Here is a 26,313-nt window from a genome sequence, read left to right as displayed (position 1 = left end):
ACCTGTCACTGGGCATGTGGAGGCCAAATCACTAGTGTCTTTAAGACCGAGATAGATAGGTTCTTGATATAGGGAGAAGGCAGGAGAATGGGGATGAGAAAAATATCAGCCATGATTGAATGGCGGAGCAGACTCGATGGGCTGAGTGGCCTAGTTCTGTTCCTATGTCTTATGGTCTTATGATCTCTTATGGTAGAATCTGGCCTTTTGGTCAATTCATTGGCCATCAGCCAACCAACCAACCAACCAATCAAATCGAGTCCCACCCCATCTCTCGGGTGCAACAGAGTTTGAGTTTTTCTGTCCAAAGCTAGCATCACCGTATACTGTGTTGCAACTTCTTGAATTCCTCATTCTCTTTGCTACTTGACTTAAAGATACATGTCCATTAAGCATCCATGGATCAACATTCATTCCCTGACCTAATTTTATCCTTGGTCCAAACATCAACAAAAGAGCTAAACTCTAATGGTGAGACTGCCCTTCAAATGAAGGCAGCAGTTGAGAAGGTGTGGCACCAAGGAGCCCTAGTAAAACTGGACTCATTGGTTGGAGTAGCACCTAGCACAAAGGAAATTGTTTGGTTGTTGCCGATCAATCATCTCTACCGCGGGACATCACTGCAAGAGTTCATCAAGGTCATGTGCTTGGTCCAACCATCTTCAACGGCTTCATCAATAACCTTTCCTTCATCATGAGGTCAGAAGTGGGGATGTCCGCTAATGATTGTTCAGCACCATTTGTGACTCCTCGGGTACTCGAGCAATAAGTGTTATTATGCAGCATAACCTGAATGATATTTGAGATTGGTCTGATAAGTGGCAAGTAACATTCATGTGACATAAGTGCCAGGCAATTACCATCTTCAAGAAGAAAAATCTAACCATCTCTCCATGACGTTTCAATGACATTACCATTGTTGAATCTCACACTATCAGCAACCTCTGGATTACGATTGACCAGAAACTGAACTGGAACAGCCATATAAATGCATAACTCCAAAAGGTCAGAGATTGTGAATTCTGTGACAAGTAGTTCACCACCTGACTCCCCAAAGCCTGTTCACTAATGTATGGAAGATGATTTTTTTTTTTGTTGGGGGTGGGGGTGGAATCTAGGGGTTAGTGGCTTTATTGGTAGCGGTTAACAGTTATGGATATTTTAGTTTATTATCTGGCCAAAATTCACTTATACAGGCCATATCCTATAATTCTTGATAATTCCGGCCAATCACTCGCATCCTGGCATTTCCCAAACCACTTCACATCCCTCCCAGTTTTAATAGTAAATTGGATTGTTGTAAAGGTAAACAACACGCGGAAATAATAAACATTCTAACGCATAGATCCAAAAAGTTTTTAAAACACTTCTTGCTACATGAATTCCAAGATGGAAGGCATCCACAGTGATTAATGGAGAGAGAACAGTGAGCATTCTAAGTCGATTTTAAATGGAAATGAAATCCCAGTGGTGATCAGAGTACTTGTGTACTTGTATCTGAATTATAAAAAGTTAGTATTCAAGGAAATCAAGTAATTAGGAAGGCAAATTTTTGGCCTTGATTGCAAGGGGGATGGAATATATGAGTAGGAAAGTCTTGTTATAGCTGTACAGGGCATGGGTGAGACTGCACTTGGAGTAGTGTGTACAGTTTTCGTTTAGAGAACGTTCACTAGGTTGATTCCTGGGAGGAAGGAATTGCCTTATGAGGAATGGTTGGGCCGATACCCATTGTCGTTTAGAGGAATGCGAGGTGATCCTATTGCAAGATGTAGAAGTTTGACAGGGTCAGTGCTGAGAGGATGTTTCCTCTTGTGGGGGATCTGGAACAGAGTACCGTTCAATGATAAATGGTCTCCCTTTTAACGTTGTGGTGAGAAATTTCTTTTGAGGGTTATTTGTGTGGTGGATGTGTCATTGAATACATTTGGGGCTGAGTTGAGCAGATTTTTAATATACAAGCTGGTTGAGGGGTATTGTGGGAAGGCACGAAAGTGGTGTTGAGGCCACAATCCGATGAGCCATGATCTTATTGCTTGACAGCTGACTTGATGGGCCAAATGGCCAGCCTTCCTTTATCTGGTTTTTTAAAAAAATCCAAGTTTTACTAAATATTTAATTGGATTAATGGATTTATTTTGGCATAATGAATTAATTGATGCCCAAATAAGATATCAGGACTTTGTTCGAATCATGTAACCTGCGCTCTCTTGAAGTAAGATCTTATTACTCATTCATTGGATGTGGGTGTTGCTGGCTGTCCCAGCATTTATTGCCCATCGCTGAGGGCACTTGGAGCCAAACACATTGCTGTGGATCTGGAGTCACATCTGGAGCAGACCAGGTGAGGATGGCAGATTTCCTTCCCTAAAGGACATTCGTGAACCACATGGGTTTTTACATTAGACTTTTAATTCCAGATTTCATATTGAATTAAAATTCCACCAACTACTCTTGCGGTATTCGAACCCACGTTCCCAGAGCAAAAAGGAAGGACGGAAGAAAGAGGGAAAATCAACCGTGGATATCTAAGGAAATAAGGGAGAGTATCAAATTGAAGGAAAAAGCATATAAAGTGGCAAAGATTGCTGGGAGATTAGAGGACTGGGAAATCTTTAGGGGGCAACAGAAAGCTACTAAAAAAGCTATAAAGAAGAGTAAGATAGAGTATGAGAGTAAACTTGCTCAGAATATAAAAACAGACAGTAAAAGTTTTTACAAATATATAAGACAAAAAAGAGTGGCTAAGGTAAATATTGGTCCTTTAGAGGATGAGAAGGGAGTTCTAATAATGGGAAATGAGGAAATGGCTGAGGAACTGAACAGGTTTTTTGGGTCGGTCTTCACAGTGGAAGACACAAATAACATGCCAGCGACTGATAGAAATGAGGCTATGACAGGTGAGGACCTTGAGAGGATTGTTATCACTAAGGAGGGAGTGATGGGCAAGCTAATGGGGCTAAAGGTAGACAAGTCTCCTGGCCCTGATGGAATGCATCCCAGAGTGCTAAAAGAGATGGCTAGGGAAATTGCAGATGCACTAGTGATAATTTACCGAAATTCACTAGACTCTGGGGTGGTCCCGGTGGATTGGAAATTAGCAAACGTGACGCCACTGTTTAAAAAAGGAGGTAGGCAGAAAGCAGGAAATTATAGGCCAGTGAGTTTAACTTCGGTAATAGGGAAGATGCTGGAATCTATCATCAAGGAAGAAATAGCGAGGCATCTGGATAGAAATTGTCCCATTGGGCAGACGCAGCATGGGTTCGTAAAAGGCAGGTCATGCCTAACTAATTTAGTGGAATTTTTGAGGACATTACCAGTGCAGTAGATAACGGGGAGCCGATGGATGTGGTATATCTGGATTTCCAGAAAGCCTTTGACAAGGTGCCACACAAAAGGTTGCTGCATAAGATAAAGATGCATGGCATTAAGGGTAAAGTAGTAGCATGGATAGAGGATTGGTTAATTAATAGAAAGCAAAGAGTTGGGATAAATGGGTGTTTCTCTGGTTGGCAATCAGTAGCTAGTGGTGTCCCTCAGGGATCCGTGTTGGGCCCACAATTGTGAACAATTTACATTGATGATTTGGAGTTGGGGACCAAGGGCAATGTGTCCAAGTTTGCAGATGACACTAAGATGAGTGGTAAAGCGAAAAGTGCAGAGGATACTGGAAGTCTGCAGAGGGATTTGGATAGGTTAAGTGAATGGGCTCGGGTCTGGCAGATGGAATACAATGTTGACAAATGTGAGGTTATCCATTTTGGTAGGAATAACAGCAAACGGGATTATTATTTAAACGATAAAATATTAAAGCATGCCGCTGTTCAGAGAGACTTGGGTGTGCTAGTGCATGAGTCACAGAAGGTTGGTTTACAAGTGCAACAGGTGATTAAGAAGGCAAATGGAATTTTGTTCTTCATTGCTAGAGGGATGGAGTTTAAGACTAGGGAGGTTATGTTGCAATTGTATAAGGTGTTAGTGCGGCCACACCTGGAGTATTGTGTTCAGTTTTGGTCTCCTTACTTGAGAAAGGACGTACTGGCGCTGGAGGGTGTGCAGAGGAGATTCACTAGGTTAATCCCAGAGCTGAAGGGGTTGGATTATGAGGAGAGGTTGAGTAGACTGGGACTGTACTCGTTGGAATTTAGAAGGATGAGGGGGGATCTTATAGAAACATTTAAAATTATGAAGGGAATAGATAGGATAGATGCAAGCAGGTTGTTTCCACTGGCGGGTGACAGCAGAACTAGGGGGCATAGCCTCAAAATAAGGGGAAGTAGATTTAGGACTGAGTTTAGGAGGAACTTCTTCACCCAAAGGGTTGTGAATCTATGGAATTCCTTGCCCAGTGAAGCAGTTGAGGCTCCTTCATTACATGTTTTAAGGTAAAGATAGATAGTTTTTTGAAGAATAAAGGGATTAAGGGTTATGGTGTTCGGACCGGAAAGTGGAGCTGAGTCCACAAAAGATCAGCCATGATCTAATTGAATGGCGGAGCAGGCTCGAGGGGCCAGATGGCCTACTCCTGCTCCTAGTTCTTATGTTCTTATTACCCTGAGTTTCTGGATTATTGGTCTAGTGACAATACCACCACGCCACTATCTCCTCTGACTGCCTCTGTACTCTATTGACCCATTGTTCCTTTCCAGTCAAATAAAATCTGTACAAATAATATGTCATCTTTATTTTGTTTCCGTCCTCCAGTTTTCTTAATTGGTAGCTTTGACTTTAAAAGCAGAACATTCTGAGACACTCTGGTTGATGTAGTATCAATAACATTTTGTGATGACTGTCTTCCCCTCCACCTGCTGTGTGTTTCCAGCAGTTCTATTTTTCTTTCTGATTTCTAGCATAGCTGCCATGTGACTTTCAGATTATGCGGCTTTTTGATTCTGCAGAAAGATAGATATCACATGTCAGAATGGCTACAATAGTTTCTCTGAAAGCTCTATTTTTTGCCATATTGATCAGCTCATGGGACCTCTGACAAGTGTTGTATTGTTACATATTATGAAGTATCTTAATCTTTCTCATTAAATTTTAAACCAAAATGTAATGAATTTACATAGATACAACTCAAACTTAAACTGCCCATGATGTACAGTGATAGAGGACTGCGTTGTTTTTACCCACTCTTCACCAGATTTGCAAGCCACTTGCAACCTCTTCAATTTATTCCATAATATATTCAACACTTAACAACGGTAGCCTTTTGAGAGAGGTATGGTGAGATCCAACACCTGTTCCGCTGTGCCAGCTTCGCCTTCTATAAACTATGGCAGCTAATATTTGACAACCAGGACCTGCGCAAATCACCGTAAGTCTTAGCGTACAGAGCAGTTGGTATTATCGCACTCCTGTACTTCAGTTAGAACTTGGCTATGTATCAGTAACACATAACAGCATGAGAGAAATTCCATCAGCAATGCTTCTCGGGTTCAATGGAGGATCTTCGAACACATGTTGTTGTCCTCCTTGAAACCAGCTCCACGGGCATTCGGGCAAAACTCTTGCAAAATCAGTGATGATAGGCCACACACTGTCCAGATGGCCAAAAATGTTGTCTCTACCAATCTTGTTTTCTTAACACTCATGCCCAGTATTGCAGGGAAGCAAAGAAAACACTTCAGACTCTCTGAAGCACTCCTTGAAACGCAGCAGCATTGACATGAATGACTGGGGAAGTTTAGTACCAATTATTTGTCTTCAAATGCCTTAATGAGGAGGCAGAGCAGCAGTAGAGCAGGAAAGTAAAGGAAGCAAATCCTGCACTCTGGATCCTCTTATGACACCCTGGGCTAGTGCGTGGTCAATTCCAGCCCCGCAGACCCTGGAGTTCCAACACCAGTGATTTAACCCAAAGTCTTTGGCCCATGGCTGCCCAATAATTTACAGTCAACAGATTTGTAAGTTGAAAGACAATTACTGTTCATTTATAGCAGAATATAACAAGTAAACGTGAAATAATTACTACTGAATAATGGCACTATCCTACCCCTTTCAGCTGACCTACCCTCTACCCGCAAGCACAGGACAAACTAAACAGAAGTTTGGAAAGAGGTAAAAATAATAGCAATTAAGGTAAAAAGAAAGAAACAAGCCTTTTTGTTTCAAAGTTAAATTCTTTGCAACTGGTTGTCCTCGCAGCACGCTGGGTGATCGAACCCACTGGTTTACAGTTGGTGATGGTCTTCTAGCAGAAACATTCATGTAGTGTTCTCCGGCAGTAGGATTTCTTCTGGAGAGACACTTTAGCCTTTATTAAACTAGACCTTCAACTCCAAAGTCCACCTGTTGAGACTACTGCTCTCAAGACTCTTGGTCTCGCATCAAACCCAGCTCCTGTCCTGGGTTTCACTAAATTTTCCCCTTACTGGGGAAATAAAAGAGTTCTTGCACTGGATTTTTCAGAGTGATTTCCTCATATCAGAGAGAGAAAATCAGAGAAGCTTCTCAACTGAAAGCTAAACTAAAACCCAGCCTTACTGAGCAACAGAGACATCCCAGAGAAATTGGACCCAATCATCCCAGAGAAATTGGACCCAATCACCACAGGCTATCGGTAAAGCCCAGCATCTTGAGCCAGTTCATTAGCCAACAGCCAGGTCCATCAATCTGAGTCATCACATCTTTAAAAAAAAATATTTTTGACGGTATTTGCAAGTTTTTATAATAATAACAATAACAGCGACATAAACATGGTGCAATAAACATTTCCACCCGCATCACAATCTTTACACACCCCAACCATAAAACAACAATCTGGCCCTCTTTCTCTCTTCTTCCCCCCCCCCCCCCCCCCCCCCCCCCCCCAAGCTTTGGAATTCTGCCCCTGCTGACATTTTAATTTTCCCCGAGAAAGTCAACAAATGGCTGCCACCTCCGGGTGAACCTTGCCATTGGCCCTCTTTAAGGCGAACTTTATATTCTTGAGACTGAGAAACCCAGCCATGTCACTAACCCAGGTCTCTACACTCTGGGGTTTAGAGTCCCTCCAGATTAGTAAGATCTGTCTCCGGGCTACCAGGAAGGCAAACTCCAAGACGTTGGCCTCTTTCGCTCCCTGCACTCCATGCTCTTCCGACACTCCAAAGATCGCCGCCTCCGGACTCAGCACAACCCGTGTTTTTAGCACCATGGACATTGCCTTAGCGAAACCCTGCCAAAACCCTCTACGCTTCGGGCATGCCCAAAACATGTGCTCATGATTTGCTGGGCTTCCTGTGCACCTTGCACACCTGTCCTCTGCCCCAAAAAACTTGCTCATCCAGGCCACCGTCATGTGTGCCTGGTGGACTACCTTGAATTGTATCAGGCTAAGCCTGGCACATGATGAGGATGTATTAACCCTGCTTAGGGCATCTGTCCACAGACCTGCCTCTATCTCTCCTCCTAGTTCGTCACTTGCCCTTAAGCTCCTCCAACGGAGCTTCCTCCACATCCAAAAGTTCCTGTAAATATCTGATACCTTCCCCTCTCCCACACAGGTACTGGAGACTACTCTGTCCTGTATCCCCGTGGCGGCTGCAGGAGGAAGGCCGGAACCTGCTTTCTCAAGAAGTCTCGCACCTGTAAATACCCATTCCCTGTTGGCAATTCAAATTGATCCTCCAAGGTTTTCAAGCTGGGGAAGCTCCCGTCTATAAATAGATCCCCCATCCTGCTAATTCCTGCCCTTTGCCATTTCCGGAACCCACCATCGAGCCTACCCGGTACGAACTGATGATTATTATAAATCGGGGTCAAAACCGATGCTCTCTCCACTCTCTTGTATCTATTGCCCCCAGATTCTCAGAGACGCCACCACCACCTGACTTGTGGCGTATCGGGCCGGTGAGAACGGAAGAAGTGCCGTTATCAGTGTCTTTACATGACGCTGCCTCCATCCGCTCCCACACCGACCCCTCCCCCACTACCCACTTCCTAATCATGGCTATATTAGCCCAGTCGTAATTGCAAAAGTTCGGCAGCGCCAATCCACCCTCCCCACGACTGCGCTCCAGCAACACTTCTTCACTCGCCGGGTTTTACCCGCCCACACAAAGCCCGCAATAACCTTATTCACCCGCTTGAAAAAGGCCCTTGGGATGAAGATGGGGAGGCACTGAAAGACAAACAGAAATCTGGGGAGGACTGTCATTTTAACAGTCTGTACCCTCCCCGCCAGTGATAGCGGGAGTATGTCCCATCTCTTCAAGTCCTCTTTCATTTGTTCTATGAGCCGGGATAGGTTTAACTTGTGCAGTGCCTCCCCATTCCCTGGCCACCAGGATTCCCAGATACCGAAAGCTCCTTCCTACTATTCTAAACGGCAGCTCTCCCTGTCTCTTCTACCCTCTTGCTTGAAGTGCGAACATCTCGCTTTTCCCCATGTTCAATTTATACCCTGAAAAATTACCAAATTCCCTGAGGATCCGCATAACTTCCCCTATCCCCACCAATGGGTCTGAAATATACAAGAGCAGGTCATCTGCGTAACCCGGTGCTCCATTCCCCCCCTCTTTCCCCCCTCCCCCAACCAGCCCCTTCCAGTTCCTAGAGGCTCTTAATGCCATGGCCAATTGCTCTATGGCCAGAGCAAACAATAACGGGGAGAGGGGGCACCCTTGCCTCGCCCCTTGGTGTAGTTTAAAATACACCGACCTCCGCCAGTTCATCTGCACACTCTCTATTGGTGCCTGACCGAGCAACCGCACCCAGTCAATAAAGCCCTCACCAAACCCAAACCTCCCAGCGCCTCCCACTGGTAATCCCACTCTACCCGATCAAATCGCTACCATCACCTCCACCTCCCCTCCTTCTGAGAGCAGCATAATAACATTTAAAAGCCTTCGAAGATTGGCCTTGGGTTGCCTGCCCTTTTATAAATCCCGTCTGGTCTTCCCCTATCACCCCTGGGACACAGTCCTCTATCCTTGTGGCCAGTATTTTAGCCAGTAGTTTGGCGTCCACATTCAGTAGAGAAATTGGCCTGTATGACCTGCATTGCTCCGGATCCTTCTCCTGTTTCAGGATTAATGAAATCAAGGCCTGCGACATTGTTGGGGGGAAGACTCCCTTCTCTCTTGCTTCGTGAAATGTCCTCACCAGTAGTGGGCTCAATATCTCTGAAAACTTTTGATAGAATTCCACCGGGTAGCTGTCCAGCCCCGGGGCCTTGCCCGATTGCATGCGCTCCAGCCCCTCGATTATTTCCTCAATCTCAATTGGGGCTCCCAGTCCTTCCACCAGATCCTCATCCACCCTCTGGAACCTCAACTGACCCAAAACTGCCTCATCGCCTCCACCCCCGCCGGGGCTTCCGACTCGTATAGTTTACTATAAAAGTCCTTGGAAACACCTCATTCACCCCCACTGGGTTCAGGACCGTATTTCCTCTACTCTGTACTCTCCCTATCTCCCTGGCCGCTTCCCTTTTTCTGAGCTGGTGCGCTAACATTCTGCTTGCCTTTTCCCCATACTCATAAATCACCCCCCCCCCCCCCCCCCCCCCCAAACACGTCTTGCCTTCCTCAGCTGTTCCACCGCTTTCCCTGTGGTCAACAGCCCAAACTCCGCCTGTAACCTACGCCGCTCCCTCAGTAGCCCCGCATCTGGGGTCTCCGAGTATCTCCTGTCCACGTGGAGTATCTCCTCAACTAACCTATCCCTCTCGGCCCGTTCCGCTCTCTGTGGACCCGTATCGAGTTTAATTCGCCTCTGACCACTGCCTTCAAAGCTTCCCAAACCGTTGCTGCAGAGACCTCCCCCGTATCATCCAGGTAGTTTTGAAGCAATCTTCAAAAAACTTTGCCAGCTGCTCCGTCAACCTCTGTGCTGTCTCCCTGCGATCCTTGCTCTCCGCCATGCTTTCCCGCGTTGACGGCTCTGCTCACATCTTCCTTATAGGACTTTATCTTCTCACACAGCCACTTCTGGTCCAATTCTCCATACACTGGAGGGGGATTTCTCCTGATTGTCTCACTCTTCACCGGTTTATCCAATAAAATCTGGAAAAAAAGGGGGAGAAAGGTCCAAAAGTCCGTCACAGGTGGGAGCTATCAAATGTGCGACCTACTCCTCCATGGCCGCCACCGGAAGTAATCTCAGTCATCACTGTCAGTCAAATTATTCTGGAATCTGCTTGTTTGAATTAAAGGCTGATTCATTCAGACTGCTTTCTGAAAGTCACAGGACACTGCTTCTGCTTGAGTTAAAGGTACACATGTCCATAAATGAATAAAAATGTTAATAGCAAAATAAAAGGGGAAAATAGGGAACCAACTGATGACAGAGTCATCAGACTCGAAATGTTAGCTCTTTTCTCTCCCTACAGATGCTGCCAGGCTTGCTGAGATTTTCCAGCATTTTCTCTTTCGTTCCGGGTTTAAACAAGAGATCCTTATAATCCCACGACCTCTTGGGAGATCTTGCACCACATGCCTAAAGACCTGTAGATCATGAATTTTATGTTCAGTTGCATAAAGGTCCACAACAGAAATCCACTACTCTCGAGTAGACAATTTTTGAATCGAGGGGCATCAGCGACAATACTCATAATCTGAAGTAGCCAAGCCTTTGTAACTAAATTAGGGAATCGAGGGGCATCCGACGACAATATTCCTAATCTGAAGTAGCCAAGCCTTTCAGGGTAGACTATGTTGTAAAGCCTTAACAGTATACAAGTTAAGCAGGCTTGTTTACTTGTTATCTGGGATTGTGTCTGGTTTGAAATGATTAACACCTTCTAGCATGAGGCCTGTGGCTATATAATACAATTCAGATATACGGGGAGAGAGAAGAAAGAGTGACCAATTGGATTATTCTTTGAAAGAGCCAATGCAGACTTAATGAGCCAAATGGCCACTACCTGTGCTCCAAGAAATCTGGTAGTTTATTGGATTGTCTAAGAATTGGGTTTTAAGGATCTTTTAAGATGTGCTCTGCTTAATTTTTTTGGTTGATAGTCATATTCTAAAGTACATTTGTCTTTATGTAAACCTTTTCCCTCTTGGTTTAATTGTAGTTTTGACCTGATAGTCGAACGGCATGATATTTTTCCACCTGAAGGAGCAGTTTAAAGTGCTTGTTTTGTAACCCATTCAAGATTTGGTGCTGAGTAGCTCTGTAAAAATGATATTCCCTTTCATTACACATATAAGTACAGATAAGTGGAAATGAGAACATTGATCACAAATGCACTTATTTACAATGCAATTTTAGGTTACATGGATTGCACGTGTGTTTGAAGCTGATTTGAAAAGTTTTAATGTAAAATATTCGTTTTATTTTGATTTTAGGTTTTCTCGAGCAATGATGAATCACTCATAAATAAAAAGCTACCCAAAGAACTTCTGTTGAGGTAACAATCTGCTTTCTTTTTAATCAATTGCCTTCTATTTGTATATGCTATTGGGTATTTAAAAATGCGTCTGCCGGCTTTGTTCTGTTACATGTTGCACTGTACGGGCCCTTCCTGTTGTTTCCCTTATTTCCAATTTATTTTACTTTGTCGTCGTCATTTTTGATTGAAGGAAATTTAACGGACATATATCTTTTAACTTGAGCAGAGGAAGTGAGGCACTCAAAAGTTGCAGAGTAGTACACTGTGCTAGCTTTTGAACAGCAGAATTCCGACTTTTTGGTACAGAGATCGGAGGTTTTTGGTCGATTGGGCAGATTTAGGGCAGCAGGGTAGCATGGTGGTTAGCATAAATGCTTCACAGCTCCAGGGTCCCAGGTTCGATTCCCGGCTGGGTCACTGTCTGTGTGGAGTCTGCACGTCCTCCCCCTGTGTGCGTGGGTTTCCTCCCGGGTGCTCCGGTTTCCTCCCACAGTCCAAAGATGTGCGGGTTAGGTGGATTGGCCATGCTAAATTGCCCGTAGTGCCCTAATAAAAGTAAGGTTAAGGGGGGGGGGGGGGGGTTGTTGGGTTACAGGTATAGGGTGGATACGTGAGTTTGAGTAGGGTGATCATGGCTCGGCACAACATTGAGGGCCGAAGGGCCTGTTCTGTGCTGTACTGTTCTATGTTCTATGGTTTGCTGGTGGCCAGTGAATTACCCAAAGGCCGAAATGTGCCTGGCAACAGGCGGTAATTGGTTCCTACCTGAGTGGGATAGTTTTTAAAGGACACAGGAAGTGACAGTCGGATTCTGGACATTTAAGATGAGCAGACGTGAGCTGCCTCTCTCCCTATCTCCACTTTCCCCCTCAAAGTACTGCCTGTCTGCAGGTTACTGAACCTGGAAGATCTACAGTGAAAACTATTACAGACTGAAAGCAAAAATCTCCAGTCGAAGTCCTAGATTGAACATGTTCATCTGAAACAACGACTCTTACCTTTTTACTTCCTTCATTATTACACCATTTTTGCCTGTCTTGTGTGTGTGCCGAGGGTGGGCGAGTTAAGGTGGAGGGATTAAGAATTAGATCATGGTTAACCAGTTGTATTTGCTGCTTATTTAATTAGTTTTTGTTGTTATAAAAAATTAAGTCTGTTCAAATTTACAAACCTGTTGACTGTAGTTATTGGGCAACCATAGACCAAAGACTTGGGGTATTTTCTATGAATTAGTTGTTGATTTCAGTTGTGTTGCGAATGCGGGTCAAGTTGGGCCGGAATTGTCCATGATCTTTGGAATAGAACATAGAACATTACAGCACAGTACGGGCCCATCGGCCCTCGATGTTGCGCCGACCTGTGAAACTATCTGACCTACACTATTCCATTTTCATCCATATGTCTATCCAGTGACCACTTAAATGCCCTTAAAGTTGGCGAGTCTACTACTGTTGTAGGCAGGGCGTTCCACACCCCTACTACTCTCTGAGTAAAGAAACTGCCTCTGACATCTGTCCTATATCTACCACCCCTCAATTTAAAGCTACGTCCCCTTGTGTTGGTCATCACCATCCGAGGAAAAAGACTCTCACTGTCCACCCTATCTAACCCTCTGACTATCTTATATGTCTCTATTAAGTCACCTCTCAGCCTTCTCCTCTCTAACGAAAACAACCTCAAGTCCCTGAGCCTTTCCTCGTAAGACCTTCCCTCCATACCAGGCAACATCCTAGTAAATCTCCTCTGAACCCTTTCCAAAGCTTCCATATCCTTCCTATAATGTGGTGACCAGAACTGCACGCAGTACTTCAGGAGCGGCCGCACCAGAGTTATGTACAGCTGCAGCATGACCTTGTGGCTCCGAAACTCAATCCCCCTACTGATAAAGGCTAGCACACCATATGCCTTCTTAACAGCCCTATTAACCTGGGTGGCAACTTTCAGGGATTTATGTACCTGGATGCCGAGATCTCTCTGTTCATCTACCAAGAATCTTGCCATTAGCCCAGTACTCTGCATTCCTGTTACTCCTTCCAAAGTGAACCACCTCACACTTTTCCACATTAAACTCCATCTGCCACCTCTCAGCCCAGCTCTGCAGCTTATCTATGTCCCTCTGTACCCTATAACATCCTTCAGCACTATCCACAACTCCACCGACCTTCGTGTCATCTGCAAATTTACTAACCCATGGTAGAATGGTAGAAGCGATGTTTTTTAACTTAAAGTATTATTTTAAAAAGAGGCATCGGGTTTGTAATATAACAACAGGATGGCTCTGGAGGCTTCTAAGGTTTTTCTTCAGATGGATGACTTGCCTTTGTTTTATTTGAAAGGGCTTTGAAAAAGCCAACTAATTGAATTGGCAACTGAATTAAAAATAAGAGGTGCTGGCTAAAGCTAGGAAGCTAGAGAGGATTGAAACGATTGTTTGGCATTTCAATTTGAAAGAAATGCCAGAAACACAGCCGGGGTCATGGCAAGAGTCAATAGAATGAGCCAAAATCCAGTTACAGATTAAATAATTATGCAGATGCAAAGATAAATGGAGATGCAGCAAACTAGAGAGTTCCAGCTTTAGGTGCTGGAAATTAAAAGGGAGCTGCCAGGAGCTAGAGGGAGCTTAATACTAGAACAGAACCCAAGTTTGTACAGACCCTCCCAAAATTTGAAGAAAAGGATATAGAAACCTTTTTTGAGGCATTTGAAAAAATAGCAACCCAAATAGTGGCTGAAAGAAAAGTGAACATTACTCATGCAAAGTAAATTGACGGGGCGGGTATGATGGGTTTGAGCATTGGGAGTTTGAGATTACACAGGAGACTCTTCGAGAGAGGTCACTCTCTTAGAATTTAAGAATTCACGACTTTCTAGATAAGAACCCATGTTGAAGACCAAAGGGCCGCTAGACAAGCCGCAATAATGGCTGACGATGGAGTTGATCCATAAATTTAAACCTTTATTTCATCACCTACATAATTTTTGAAAAGCATATGAAGTGAGAGAGTGAAAGGGAGGCAGGGAGTCAGGTTAAGGAATGGATAACTGGGAAATTTCTGAGATCCTCTCCTCAGACCAGGAAGGGAGGTACTGAGGGTGAAAGTGAGATTCAAAGGCCTAGGTGTTACCATTAGTAAGTGGAACACGTTAATTCAGCATGTTGGAAGTTGCAAAGAAAGCCCATGGGACTTGATGGGGTTCATAAGGAGGATTCTGAAAAGGGAACAAAGAGAATACTACAAGGCAGACTGTACCTCTAACTGGACTTGGTAGATCTGAGGTTAGCATTGCTGTGAGAGCAGGTATGATGAATGATGTAGATGAGAGATATGCAGGATCTGAGAGGAAGATCAGTCCATTTTCATCAACTGATGTAGCCAAACCCATATCTACTTTAAACGAAACAGGTACTACGCAAACTTACTGGAGAGGGATTTGGTTTTCCCCAGAGTTCAATGAAAGCCTAAGGTATTAGTGAATGGGATAAGTGGAGATTATGTTGTATAAAGTACAATTGGAATGTGATTTATTGACAGGTCCAGTAGTTGTCCGTGGAAGGAGTAGACTTACTTTTGGGGAATGATTTGGCAGGAGTGAAGATTGGAGCTTCACCCATGATTACAGTTTGAGGGAAAATGAGGAGACCGAGCAGTTACAGGAACAATTTCCAGATATTTTACCATGTGTGGTGACCAGAACAATGGCTAAACAGTTCACTATCAGAGATTAAAGTCATGCCACAAGTGGATGGTACAGTAGCTGAAACGATCCTTGAGAATGAAGTGATTGAGACTTCCGGTTGCGGCGATGCAGTGCTAAGCCGCACATTCGGTGGCTCCCGCTATTTTTGGACTTTCGGGCTCTTTTAAGGGCCCGCAACGTGCTGTTTTGACTTTTCCCCGAGTGGGAAAGCAACCTCTATGCTTGGCGGCCGGTGGATGGGCTGGACTAGAAGTGGAGCGACCAGAAAATCAACTTTGCAGCAGAAGAAGGTGCTAGGCAGAAAGGACAAGATGGCAGCGGGCGGGGAACCGGCAGCGTGGCAGCAGTGGGCGAGGGAGCAGCAGGAGCTGCTGCTGCGCTCCTTCCAGGAACTAAAGGCTGAGATCCTGGAGCCGTTGAGGGCATCGCTGGACAAGCTCGGGGCGACTCGGATGGCTCAGGCTGCGGAGATTCGGGAGCTGCAGCAGAAGGCTTCTGAGAACGAGGACGAACTCCTGGGCCTGGTGGTGAAGGTGGAGTCGCACGAGGTGCTTCACAAGAAATGGTTGGCAAGGATGGAGGAGATGGAGAATCGCTCCCGCCGGAAGAATCTGCGGATTTTGGGCCTCCCGGAGGGGCTAGAAGGTTTGGATTTGGGGGCCTACGTGGTCCTGATGCTGAACACGCTGATGGGCGCGGGGTCGTTCCGGGGACCCCTGGAGCTGGAGGGTGCCCATCAGGTGATGCTGCGGAAGCCCAGGCCGAACGAGCCGCCCAGGGCGGTGCTGGTCCGCTTTCAACGCTTGGTCGACCGTGAGTGTGTGCTTCGTTGGGCGAAGAGGGAGAGGGGTAGCAAGTGGGAGAATACGGAGATCAGGATCTACCAGGACTGGAGTGCGGAGGTGGCCAAGAGAAGGGCTGGGTTTAACCGGGCGAAGGCAGTGCTCCACAAGAAGGGGGTTGTTATGTTTCTTAAATGAATGCTAGAAGTCGTTCAGCAGTTGAAGGATGGTTTATTGTGCTCCACAATAAATGACTTTGTTAGCTTTTATTTACAGAATAGCATTTGTAAAGATACTGCTTTTCTATGCTCTGCAACTAGGCCTGACCACACTTGCAGCCCTGAGCTCAACTTCCATCCCTGTCCTGCTCCCCTGTTTCTCCAGCCAAGTGAGCGAGGGCGGGCCTTCGGCGTCACTCTTATATGTCCCCGTGCTGCCCCCTGGTGGTAGTTCCATTTCCCATCAGCCCCTTCTGTACACACTCCGGCAAGGATCACTATATCCCCCTTTTTCACTTTTTTTTAAAAAGTTGCAGAGCTGTAACTAAACACAAATTCAAACACAGTTAGGTTTATATACAAAGACAAGGCAGAGCAATGATATTGTCAGTCCGTGTTCATAAGTTCAGACAGTTGGGTGCACGACTGATCCGGGTATACCTCCTGAGTGGGCATGGAGATCCAGAGTCTTTTACGTCCATTTGGACACCTGCTGCTGGAGTTCCAGGATGTTGCATGACAGAGTCCCGCAGATCTGGTGTTGGAAATACCTGTCGACGAGGTGTAACTTTTAGAAGGTCTCGCCGATTTAGTTGAAACAGTGTTCCATCGTCAGACTGCACAACGTAGGATCGTGGCGATATTTGGCGGAGAACCGTCGCCATTTTAGACCAGCCCCCAGCCGGGTGTCGCAACCTCACCGTATCGTTGATTGCCAATGGATGCAGTACTTTGCCTGCTGGTCATAGTGCTGCTTTTGCACCTGACGTTGGTGACGCAGCTTATCCAGGACAGGCGAGTGATCGGGATTGGTGAATTAGTGCCGGTAATGTTGTCCGCACATCTCTGTTGAAGAACATTTGAGCCGGTGATAGTCCCGAGCTCAAAGGTGACGATCGGTATGACAAGAGGTCCAAGTGTATGTCGGACTTTGAGTCCGCAGCCTTGCTGATTAGTTGTTTGATAATGTGGACACCTTTATTCACCCTGCCATTCGATTGCGGAAAGTGTGGACTCGACGTCACATGCTTGAAGTTGTAGTGCTTGGCGAAGTCCATCCATTCCCAGCTGGCAAAGCAAGGACCATTTAAAAAAAAAAAAAAATTTTTTTATTGGAAAATTTTGTATTTATACAGTATAACAACAACGAACAGCAATAAAATACCAACAATAACAGTCATAAACATTCGCCCAACCTCAATGAACAACAAAACATATTAACAACAAATTAAATTAACACATTAAATAACCATAGAAAAAATAAAGAACACCCTCCTTTTCCTCCTCCTCCCCCGCCCCGGGTTGCTGCTGCTATTGACCAAGATACCAATCTTTGAGTCAGAAAGTCCAGAAAAGGCTGCCACCGTTTATAGAACCCTTGTACTGATCCTCTCAGGACAAATTTGACCCTCTCCAATTTTATAAATCCCGCCATTTCACTGATCCAGGTCTCCACACTTGGGGGCCTCTCATCCTTCCACTGCAGCAAGATCCTCCGCTGGGCTACTAGGGACGCAAAGGCCAAAACACCGGCCTCTTTCGCTTCCTGCACTCCCGGCTCCGCTGCAACTCAAAAATCGCGAGTCCCCAACTTGGTTTGACCCTGGATCCAACCACCCTCGACACCTTCCTCGCCACCCCCTTCCAGAATCCTTCCAGTGCTGGGCATGCCCAGAACATATGGGCATGATTCGCTGGACTCCCCGAACACCTGGTGCACCTGTCCTCACCCCCAAAGAACCTACTCATCCGAGACACAGACATATGGGCCCGATGCAGCACCTTAAATTGGATGAGACTAAGCCCCTCACATGAAGAGGAAGAGTTAACCCTTTCCAAGGCATCCGCCCAAGTCCCATCCTCTATCTGCTCCCCTAGTTCCCCCTCCAATTTAGCCTTCAGCTCCTCCACTGACAACTCCTCCACCTCCTGCATTACCTTATAAATGTCAGACACCTTCCCCTCTCCGACCCACACCCCCGAAAGCACTCTGTCCATCGCCCCCCCGCGAGGGAAGCAAAGGAAATTCCTCCACCTGTCGCCTAGCAAATGCCTTTATCTGCAAGTATCTGAACATGTTCCCTTGAGGGAGCCCAAATTTATCTTCCAATTCCCCCAGGCCCGCAAACCTCACGTCAATAAACAGGTCCCTCAATTTACTGATGCCCACCCTATACCACCCCCTAAATCCCCCATCAGTGTTCCCCGGGTTGAACCGATGATTTCCACCTAATGGAGCCTCCATCGAGCCCCCCGCTTCCCCCCCCATGCCGTCTCCACTGTCCCCAGATTCTTAGGGTCGCCGCCACCACCGGGCTCGTGGTATACCTCTTCGGAGAGAGTGGCAACGGCGCCGTTACCAAGGCACCCAGGCTCGTACCTCTACAAGACGCCATCTCCATTCTTTTCCACCCCCCCCAATCACCCATTTATGCACCATTGACACATTGGCCGCCCAATAGTACCCCAAAAGGTTGGGCAGCGTCAGCCAGCCTCTATCGCTCCCTCGCTCCAGGAAAATCCTCTTCACTCTCGGAGTTCCATGCGCCCACACAAAGCTCAAAATACTGCTAGTCACCCTCCTAAAGAAGGCCCTGGGTACTAAGATGGGCAGGCACTGAAAGAGGAACAAGAACCTCGGAAGCACCGTCATTTTGACGGACTGCACCCTCCCCGCCAACGACAATGGCAATATGTCCCATCTTTTGAATTCCTCCTCCATCTGATCCACAAGCCTGGTGACATTATGCTTGTGAAGAGTCCCCCAGTCCCTGGCCACCTGCACCCCCAGGTACCTAAAACTCTCCCCTTCCCTCTTAAGCGGGAGCCTACCAATTCCCTCCTCCTGGTCCCCAGGGTGCACCACAAACACCTCACTCTTGCCTAGATTTAGTTTATAGCCTGAAAAGGTCCCAAACTCAGCTAGCAGCTCCATCAACCCCGGCATCTCTCCCACTGGGTCCGCCGCATACAGTAGCAGGTCATCGGCATACAACGGCACCCTATGTTCCTCCCCACCCCGCACCAAACCCCTCCACCTTCCTGAATCCCTCAACGCCATCGCCAACGGTTCGATTGCCAATGCAAACAAGGGGGACAGGGGGCAACCCTGCCTGGTCCCTCGGTAAAGCCGGAAGTACTCCGACCTCCTCCCATTCGTGGCCACACATGCCATCGGGGCCTCATACAGTAGCCTCACCCATCTAATAAACCCTTCACCAAATCCAAACCTCCCCAACACCTCCCACAAGTACCCCCACTCCACTCTATCGAAGGCCTTCTCCGCATCCAGCGCCACCACTATCTCAGCCTCCCCCTCAATCGCCGGCATCATGATGACATTCAACAACTTCCGCACATTCGTGTTCAGCTGCCTTCCCTTAACAAAACCTGTCTGGTCCTCGTGTACAACCCCTGGCACACAGTCCTCTATCCTGGTGGCCAGGATCTTTGCCAGCACCTTGGCATCCACATTAAGGAGAGATATGGGCCTGTATGAACCCCGCTGCTGGGGGTCCTTGTCCCTCTTTAAGATTAAAGAAATCAGAGCCCGCGACATCGTCGGGGGCAAAGTCCCCCCCCTCCCATGCCTCATTGAGTGTCCGCACCAACAGTGGGCCCACTATGTCCACAAACTTTTTATAAAACTCCACTGGGAACCCATCCGGCCCGGCACCTTCCCTGACTGCATCTGCCCGATCCCCTTAACCAGCTCCTCCAGCTCAATCGGCGCCCCCAACCCCTCCATCTGCTCCTCCTGCACCTTCGGGAAAGATAGCCCGTCGAGCAACCTCTCCATTCCACTCCTCTCCACCGCTGGCTCCGACCGGTACAGTTCCCCGTAAAAGTCCTTGAAGACCTCATTCACCTCTACCCCCTTCCGCACCACATTCCCACTCGTTCTCTCTCTCCAGCAATTTGCCTAGCCACATCCCGCTTGCAGAGCTGATGAAGCAGCATCCTACTCGCCTTTTCACCATGTTCATACACAGCCCCTTGTGCCTTCCTCCACTGTGCCTCCGCCTTTCTAGTGGTCAACAAATCAAATTTAGACTGTAGGCTGCGCCTCTCCCCCAACAATCCCTCCTCTGGTGCCTCCGCGTACCTCCTATCTACCTCCAGCATCTTCCCTACCAGCCTATCCCTCTCACTCCTCTCCCTGTGAGCCCGGATGGATATCAGCTCCCCACGAATCACTGCCTTCAGGGCTTCCCAGACCATCCCCACCCGGACCTCCCCCGTATCATTCGCCTCAAGGTACCCCTCAATACTTGCCTGGACCCTCCTGCACATCCCCTCCTCTGCCAACAACCCCACATCCAACCGCCACAACGGGCGCTGGTCCCGCACCTCCCCCATCTCCAAATCCATCCAATGCGGAGCGTGGTCGAAGATTGCAATGGCCGAATACTCGGCCTCCTCCACTCTTGGAATCAGTCCCCTACTCACCATGAAGAAGTCTATCCGAGAATAAACCCTATGTACATGGGAGAAAAAGGAATACTCCCATGCCCTCGGCCTCACAAACCTCGATGGATCCACCCCTCCCATCTGGTCCATAAACCCCCTCAGCACCTTGGCCGCCGCCGGCCTCCTACCCGTCCTTGAACTGGACCAATCCAGTGAAGGATCCAACACCGGATTGAAGTCCCCACCGATAATCAGACCTCCCGCCTCTAGATCCGGGACATGTCCCAGCATACGCCTCATAAAGCCCGCATCATCCCAATTTGGGGCATACACATTAACAAGTACCACCTTCTCTCCCTGTAGCCTGCCCCTTACCATAACAAACCTACCCCCCTTATCCGCCACCACCTCAGATGCCTCAAACGACACATTTTTCCCCACCAGAATCGCCACCTCCCCGGTTCTTCACATCCAACCCGGAGTGGAAAACCTGCCCCACCCACCCCTTCCTCAGACGGACCTGGTCCGCCACCTTCAGATGGGTCTCATGGAGCATTGCCACATCTGCCTTTAGCCCCCTCAGATGAGCAAGTACCCTAGACCGCTTCACCGGCCCATTCAGTCCTCTCACATTCCAGCTGACCAACCGGATCAGAGGGCATCTCGCCCCCTTCCCCCGCCGACTAGCCATAGCCCGTCGACTGCCCGCCCCAGGCCAGCACCCCCCGCCCGACCCAGTACCCACGGCGACAGCACCTCACCTCTGTCCCCCCGGCCCACACCAGCTCCTTCCTGACCCTACCAGCAGCAACCCGGTATTCCCCTTCCCCCCCCAGGCTAGGAACCCTCCTAGCCACGACCCGTCCTCCATTGTACTTCCGTGGGTCAGCTAACTTCTGCTGACCCCGGAAGCTCCCGCCAAAACCCGACCCCTCCCAAAGTGGGATCGTCCCCCCTCCTGGCACCTCTCCAGCGCGGGAAGGAGCCAGTAAAGGCCCCGCCCTCCCCGCCATCTCCACCCCTCCAGCCCCGCAACACTGGAAACCAGAGGAAAGCCCGCGCTTTCGCACTGCCCCACCACCCCCTGCTGACAAATGCTCCCAAATACCAGCCCCACCCCATTTCCCCAACCCCATACAGAATACAACAAACCCCCAACCCTCCCCCCCGCAAAATTCAAAACTCAAACCATGCCCCCCAACAGAAAACAGAACAAAACCCAAATAAATAACCATATCAAAATTACAAAAGTACAGAAAAAATACAGCAACAGCAGAAACCAGCAATAAAACATTACAACCGACCCCGCAACCCCCAACCCCTAGTTCGAGTCCAGCTTCTCCGTCTAAAGCAAGGACCATTGTCGAACATGACCGTCCCAGTGGCCCAGCAAACCATGTCCATATGTTCTGGGCATGCCCAGCGCTGGGTGAATTTTGGAAGGGTGTAGCAAGGACGGTATCGAGGGTGGTAGGATCCAGGGTCAATCCAGGCTGGGGACTCGCAATATTTGGGGTTGCAGTGGAGCCGGGAGTGCAGGAGGCGAAAGAGGCCGGTGGTCTGACCTTTGCGTCCCTCGTAGCCCGGCGGACGGTCAGTGCAGGGGTTTTTCAGGAGATGGCAACCATTCCTAGATCTCCTGGCAGAACGGTAAAATCAAAAAGTCAGCAGCAGCAACCCGGGGGTGGGGGGATCTCTTTGTTTTTGTTTTGTGTTGAATCTTTGCCAATGACGGGCGTTTATTTATTGTTTCTCTTTTGTATATATGGGGGGGGGGTGGGGTTTGTTCTTAGAATTTTCTGTTACTGTTTTCTTTTTTGTGAAAATTTGAATAAAAATTATTTAAAAAAAAAGAGATTGAAGTGATTGGCATGTTATGACACCCTGGAGGTTTGCGTGGGCAATTCCAGTCCCAACATAAGTGAATTAACCAATCATTTGCGTATTTTCCTAAGATCTTTAACCAATTACTGCTCTAATGAGTTACAGGCACTAGATGTATGAGTTAAAACATTAACAAACTGTTTATTAAAAACCAGAGTAAAAGACGAACACATAATTTAACAATGATCTACTGGTCTAACTATTCCCAAAACCCGATCCCATCCTCTACCCAGCCGCACACAAGACAAACACACAGTGGTGGAGGTAGCAACGGTTCAAAATAACAAGGATTAAGAGGTATGAGGGATTTGAGGATCTTCGCTGCTGAAGTTGTAGTTTTTGTGGTCCACGATCTTCCAAGGACACAGTGTCAAAATTCTCGATTGGTTTGTCATTCCTAATGGTTGTCTTCAATTAGAAAATGGAGGTGGTAGAATTCCCTCCAGAGCGACACTTGAATTTGTAAGATCTCTGCTCTCAGACCCACTGAGGTAATATTAGAATTCTTCACCTAACGATTTCACTAGATTTTTAAACAAATCCATCGTCCTGCAGGTGGCGCTGGCCTAGGTCCTTCACATGTTGAACTGACTGCAGAAAGAAAGGTCCTTAACCACAGGTCATTAGTTGAGAAAAGTTAGTTTCAGTTCCCCAGCCTTTTACTTAGAAGTGGAACATTCACAGGCTGGCTGGAGGGTACTTTAATTACCAGTCTTGGCTGATCGAAAGAGTGTCTCACATCACCAGCCCTCATAAATACAGACTTAAAATTCTCACAGACCTGGCAACTGCCTGAGGGCTTTTAAACAGGAGGGACTTTCACAGACCTGGCTGGAACCAGTTTAAATCGCCGAGCTAAGAGCGATCTGTTGAGCTGTTTTTCGGGTCTAAGCTCAAAAGTGAAACTACTTTCTCCAGAACATTCTGAAGTGCTTGCCCAATCACCAGTGAAAATAAGAAAAGGTCCCGAATTCCAGAAGAGGTGATTGACTGGTAGCCGAGTCCATCAAAATGACATCATGGTTATGCCAGAGCATATTATATCAAAGGGAATCGGCTGGATCAATCCACATAGCAGCTTGCAGTGTAGGGAGTTGCAGTATAAAGCCAAACACCTGCGATTTTAAAATCAGCTAGGAGGACAGGCATTAAAATTGGGCAGCACGGTAGCATTGTGGATAGCACAATTGCTTCACAGCTCCAGGGTCCCAGGTTCGATTCTGGCTTGGGTCACTGCCTGTGCGGAGACTGCACATACTCTCCGTGTGTGCGTGGGTTTCCTCCGGGTGCTCCGGTTTCCTCCCACAGTCCAAAGATGTGCAGGTTAGTTGGATTGGCCATGATAAATTGCCCCTAATGTCCAAAATTGCCCTTAGTGTTGGGTGGGGTTACTGGGTTATGGGGATAGGGTGGAGGTGTTAACCTTGGGTTGGGTGCTCTTTCCAGGAGCAGGTGCAGACTCGATGGGCTGAATGGCCTCCTTCTGCACTGTAAATTCTATAAAAGAGAACTCCAAAACAGACAAGGATTTAGCAAATTCTATACAGGTAGGACTGTTGCTAATTGTGCTTTTACTTAATTTGCTCTGTTTAATCACCTTGCTCTAGAGTCGCCAGGTATCTTTATGATACCACCACGAGGTTCAAAGCCAAGTGCTGATCAATAACTCAATACACCAGTTAGTAAGTTTCAAATCAAAACACATTTATTATATACACAGTCAATCACTACTCATGCATAAAACTCTACTTACAAAGAACAATGGAAATTACAGCACAGGAACAGGCCCTTCGGCCCTCCCAGCCTGCGCCAATCCAGATCCTTTATCTAAACCTGTCTCCTATTTTCCAAGGTATACTTCCCTCTGTTCATATACCCGTCTAGATGCCTCTTAAATGATGCTATCGTGCCCGCCTCTACCAGCTCCGCTGGTAAAGCGTTCCAGGCACCCACCACCCTCTGCGTAAAATACTTTCCACGCACATCTCCCTTAAACTTTCCCCCTCTCACTTTGAAATCGTGACACCTTGTAACTGACACCCCCACTCTTGGAAAAAGCTTGTTGCTATCCACCCTGTCCATACCTCTCAATTTTGTAGACCTCAATCAGGTCCCCCCTCAACCTCCGTCTTTCCAATGAAAACAATCCTAATCTACTCAACCTTTCTTCATAGCTAGCCCCCTCCATACCAGGCAACATCCTGGTGAACCTCCTCTGCACCCTCTCCAAAGCATCCACATCCTTCTGGTGATGTGGCGACAGAACTGCACGCAGTATTCCAAATGTGGCCTAACCAAAGTCCTATACAACTGTAACATGACCTGCCGACTCTTGTACTCAATACCCCGTCCGATGAAGGCAAGCATGCTATATGCCTTCTTGACCACTCTATCAACCTGCGTTGCCACCTTCAGGGTACAATGGACCTGAACTCCCAGATCTCTCTGTACATCCCCAGGACCCTTCCATTGACCATATAGTCCGCTCTTGAATTTGATCTTCCAAAATGCATCACCTCGCATTTGCCTGGATTGAACTCCATCTGCCATTTCTCTGCCCAACTCTCCAACATTTTGTTGTATTCTCTGACAGTCTTCCTTGCTATCTGCAACTCCACCAATCTTTGTATCATCTGCAAACTTGCTAATCAGACCACCTGTACCTTCCTCCAGGTCATTTATGTAGATCACAAACAACAGTGGTCCGAGCACGGATCCCTGTGGAACACCACTAGTCACCCTTCTCCATTTTGAGACACTCCCTTCCACCACTACTCTCTGTCTCCTGTTACCCAGCCAGTTCTTTATCCATCTAGCTAGTACACCCTGAACCCCATACAACTTCACTTTTTCCATCAACCTGCCATGGGAAACCTTATCAAACGCCTTACTAAAGTCCATGTATATGACATCTACAGCCCTTCCCTCATCAACTAACTTTGTCACTTCCTCAAAGAATTCTATTAGGTTTGTAAGGCATGACCTTCCCTGCACAAAACCATGCTGCCTATCACTGATAAGTCTATTTTCTTCCATATGTGAATAAATCCTATCCCTCAGTATCTTCTCCAACAGTTTGCCTACCACTGACGTCAAGCTCACAGGTCTATAATTCCCTGGATTTTCATGCTACCCTTCTTAAACAAAGGGACAACATTAGCAATTCTCCAGTCCTCCGGGACCTCACCCATGCTCAAGGATGCTGCAAAGATATCTGTTAAGGCCCCAGCTATTTCGACCCTCGCTTCCCTCAGTAACCTGGGATAGATCCCATCCGGTCCTGGGGACGTGTCCACCTTAATGTCTTTTAGAATATCCAAAATTTCCCCCTTCCGTATGACAACTTGGCCTAGAGTGTTTAAACATCCATCCCTAGCCTCAACATCCGTCTTGTCCCTCTCCTTTGTGAATACCGATGCAAAGCACTTATTAAGAATCTCACCCATTTCCTCTGACTCCACGCATAAATTCCCTCTTTTGTCTTTGAGTGGGCCAATCCTTTCTCTAGTTACCCTCTTGCTCCTTATAAACGAATAAAAGGCTTTGGGATTTTCCTTAACCCTGTTAGCCAAAGATATTTCATGACCCCTTTTAGCCCTCTTTATTGCACGTTTGAGATTCATCCTACTTTCCCGATATTCCTCCAAAGCTTCATCAGTTTTGAGTTGCCTCGATCTTATGATCTTATGAATGCTTCCTTTTTCATCTCTATCTCTAACACTAAAAGGCCTATACTTAGCTTTGGAAATGGGCCACCAGGTCAGGGGAACAATGACCTTTCGTTCGATTCTGAGTCTGCAGGCTTCAAGCTGGTATGGACTAGTAGCTAGGAGCGCCTATCTCGTAGCGTGCATTGACTGGAGACTTACTTGGTTGGTGCAGCTGCTGGGCAGGTCTCTCGTTGTTGGGGGTCACGGTCAAGAGTTGTTTTGAGCTGCTGAGAGACCCTGCCAGGAAGGGCAAATTGAACTTGGGGACTCTATTTTATAGT

At 47.1% G+C, this 26,313-nt stretch overlaps 1 protein-coding gene across 4 annotated transcripts in view; it reads left to right on the top strand.

The window, feature by feature from the left end:
- The window catches only part of fbxl2 (F-box and leucine-rich repeat protein 2), a 308,660-nt gene that overhangs the window by 57,951 nt on the left and 224,396 nt on the right, over positions 1–26,313 (top strand). For all 4 annotated transcript variants that reach the window (XM_038809918.1, XM_038809916.1, XM_038809919.1 and 1 more), the window contains exon 2: positions 11,283–11,344. In XM_038809918.1, the coding sequence (XP_038665846.1) occupies positions 11,283–11,344 (62 nt within the window). The remainder of the gene's footprint in view (positions 1–11,282; positions 11,345–26,313) is intronic.

Source organism: Scyliorhinus canicula, chromosome 10, assembly GCF_902713615.1.
Source record: "Scyliorhinus canicula chromosome 10, sScyCan1.1, whole genome shotgun sequence".
Classification (NCBI taxonomy): domain Eukaryota; kingdom Metazoa; phylum Chordata; class Chondrichthyes; order Carcharhiniformes; family Scyliorhinidae; genus Scyliorhinus; species Scyliorhinus canicula.
Note: the sequence above shows the minus strand (reverse complement) of the source record. Positions and strands in the feature narration are given on the sequence as shown.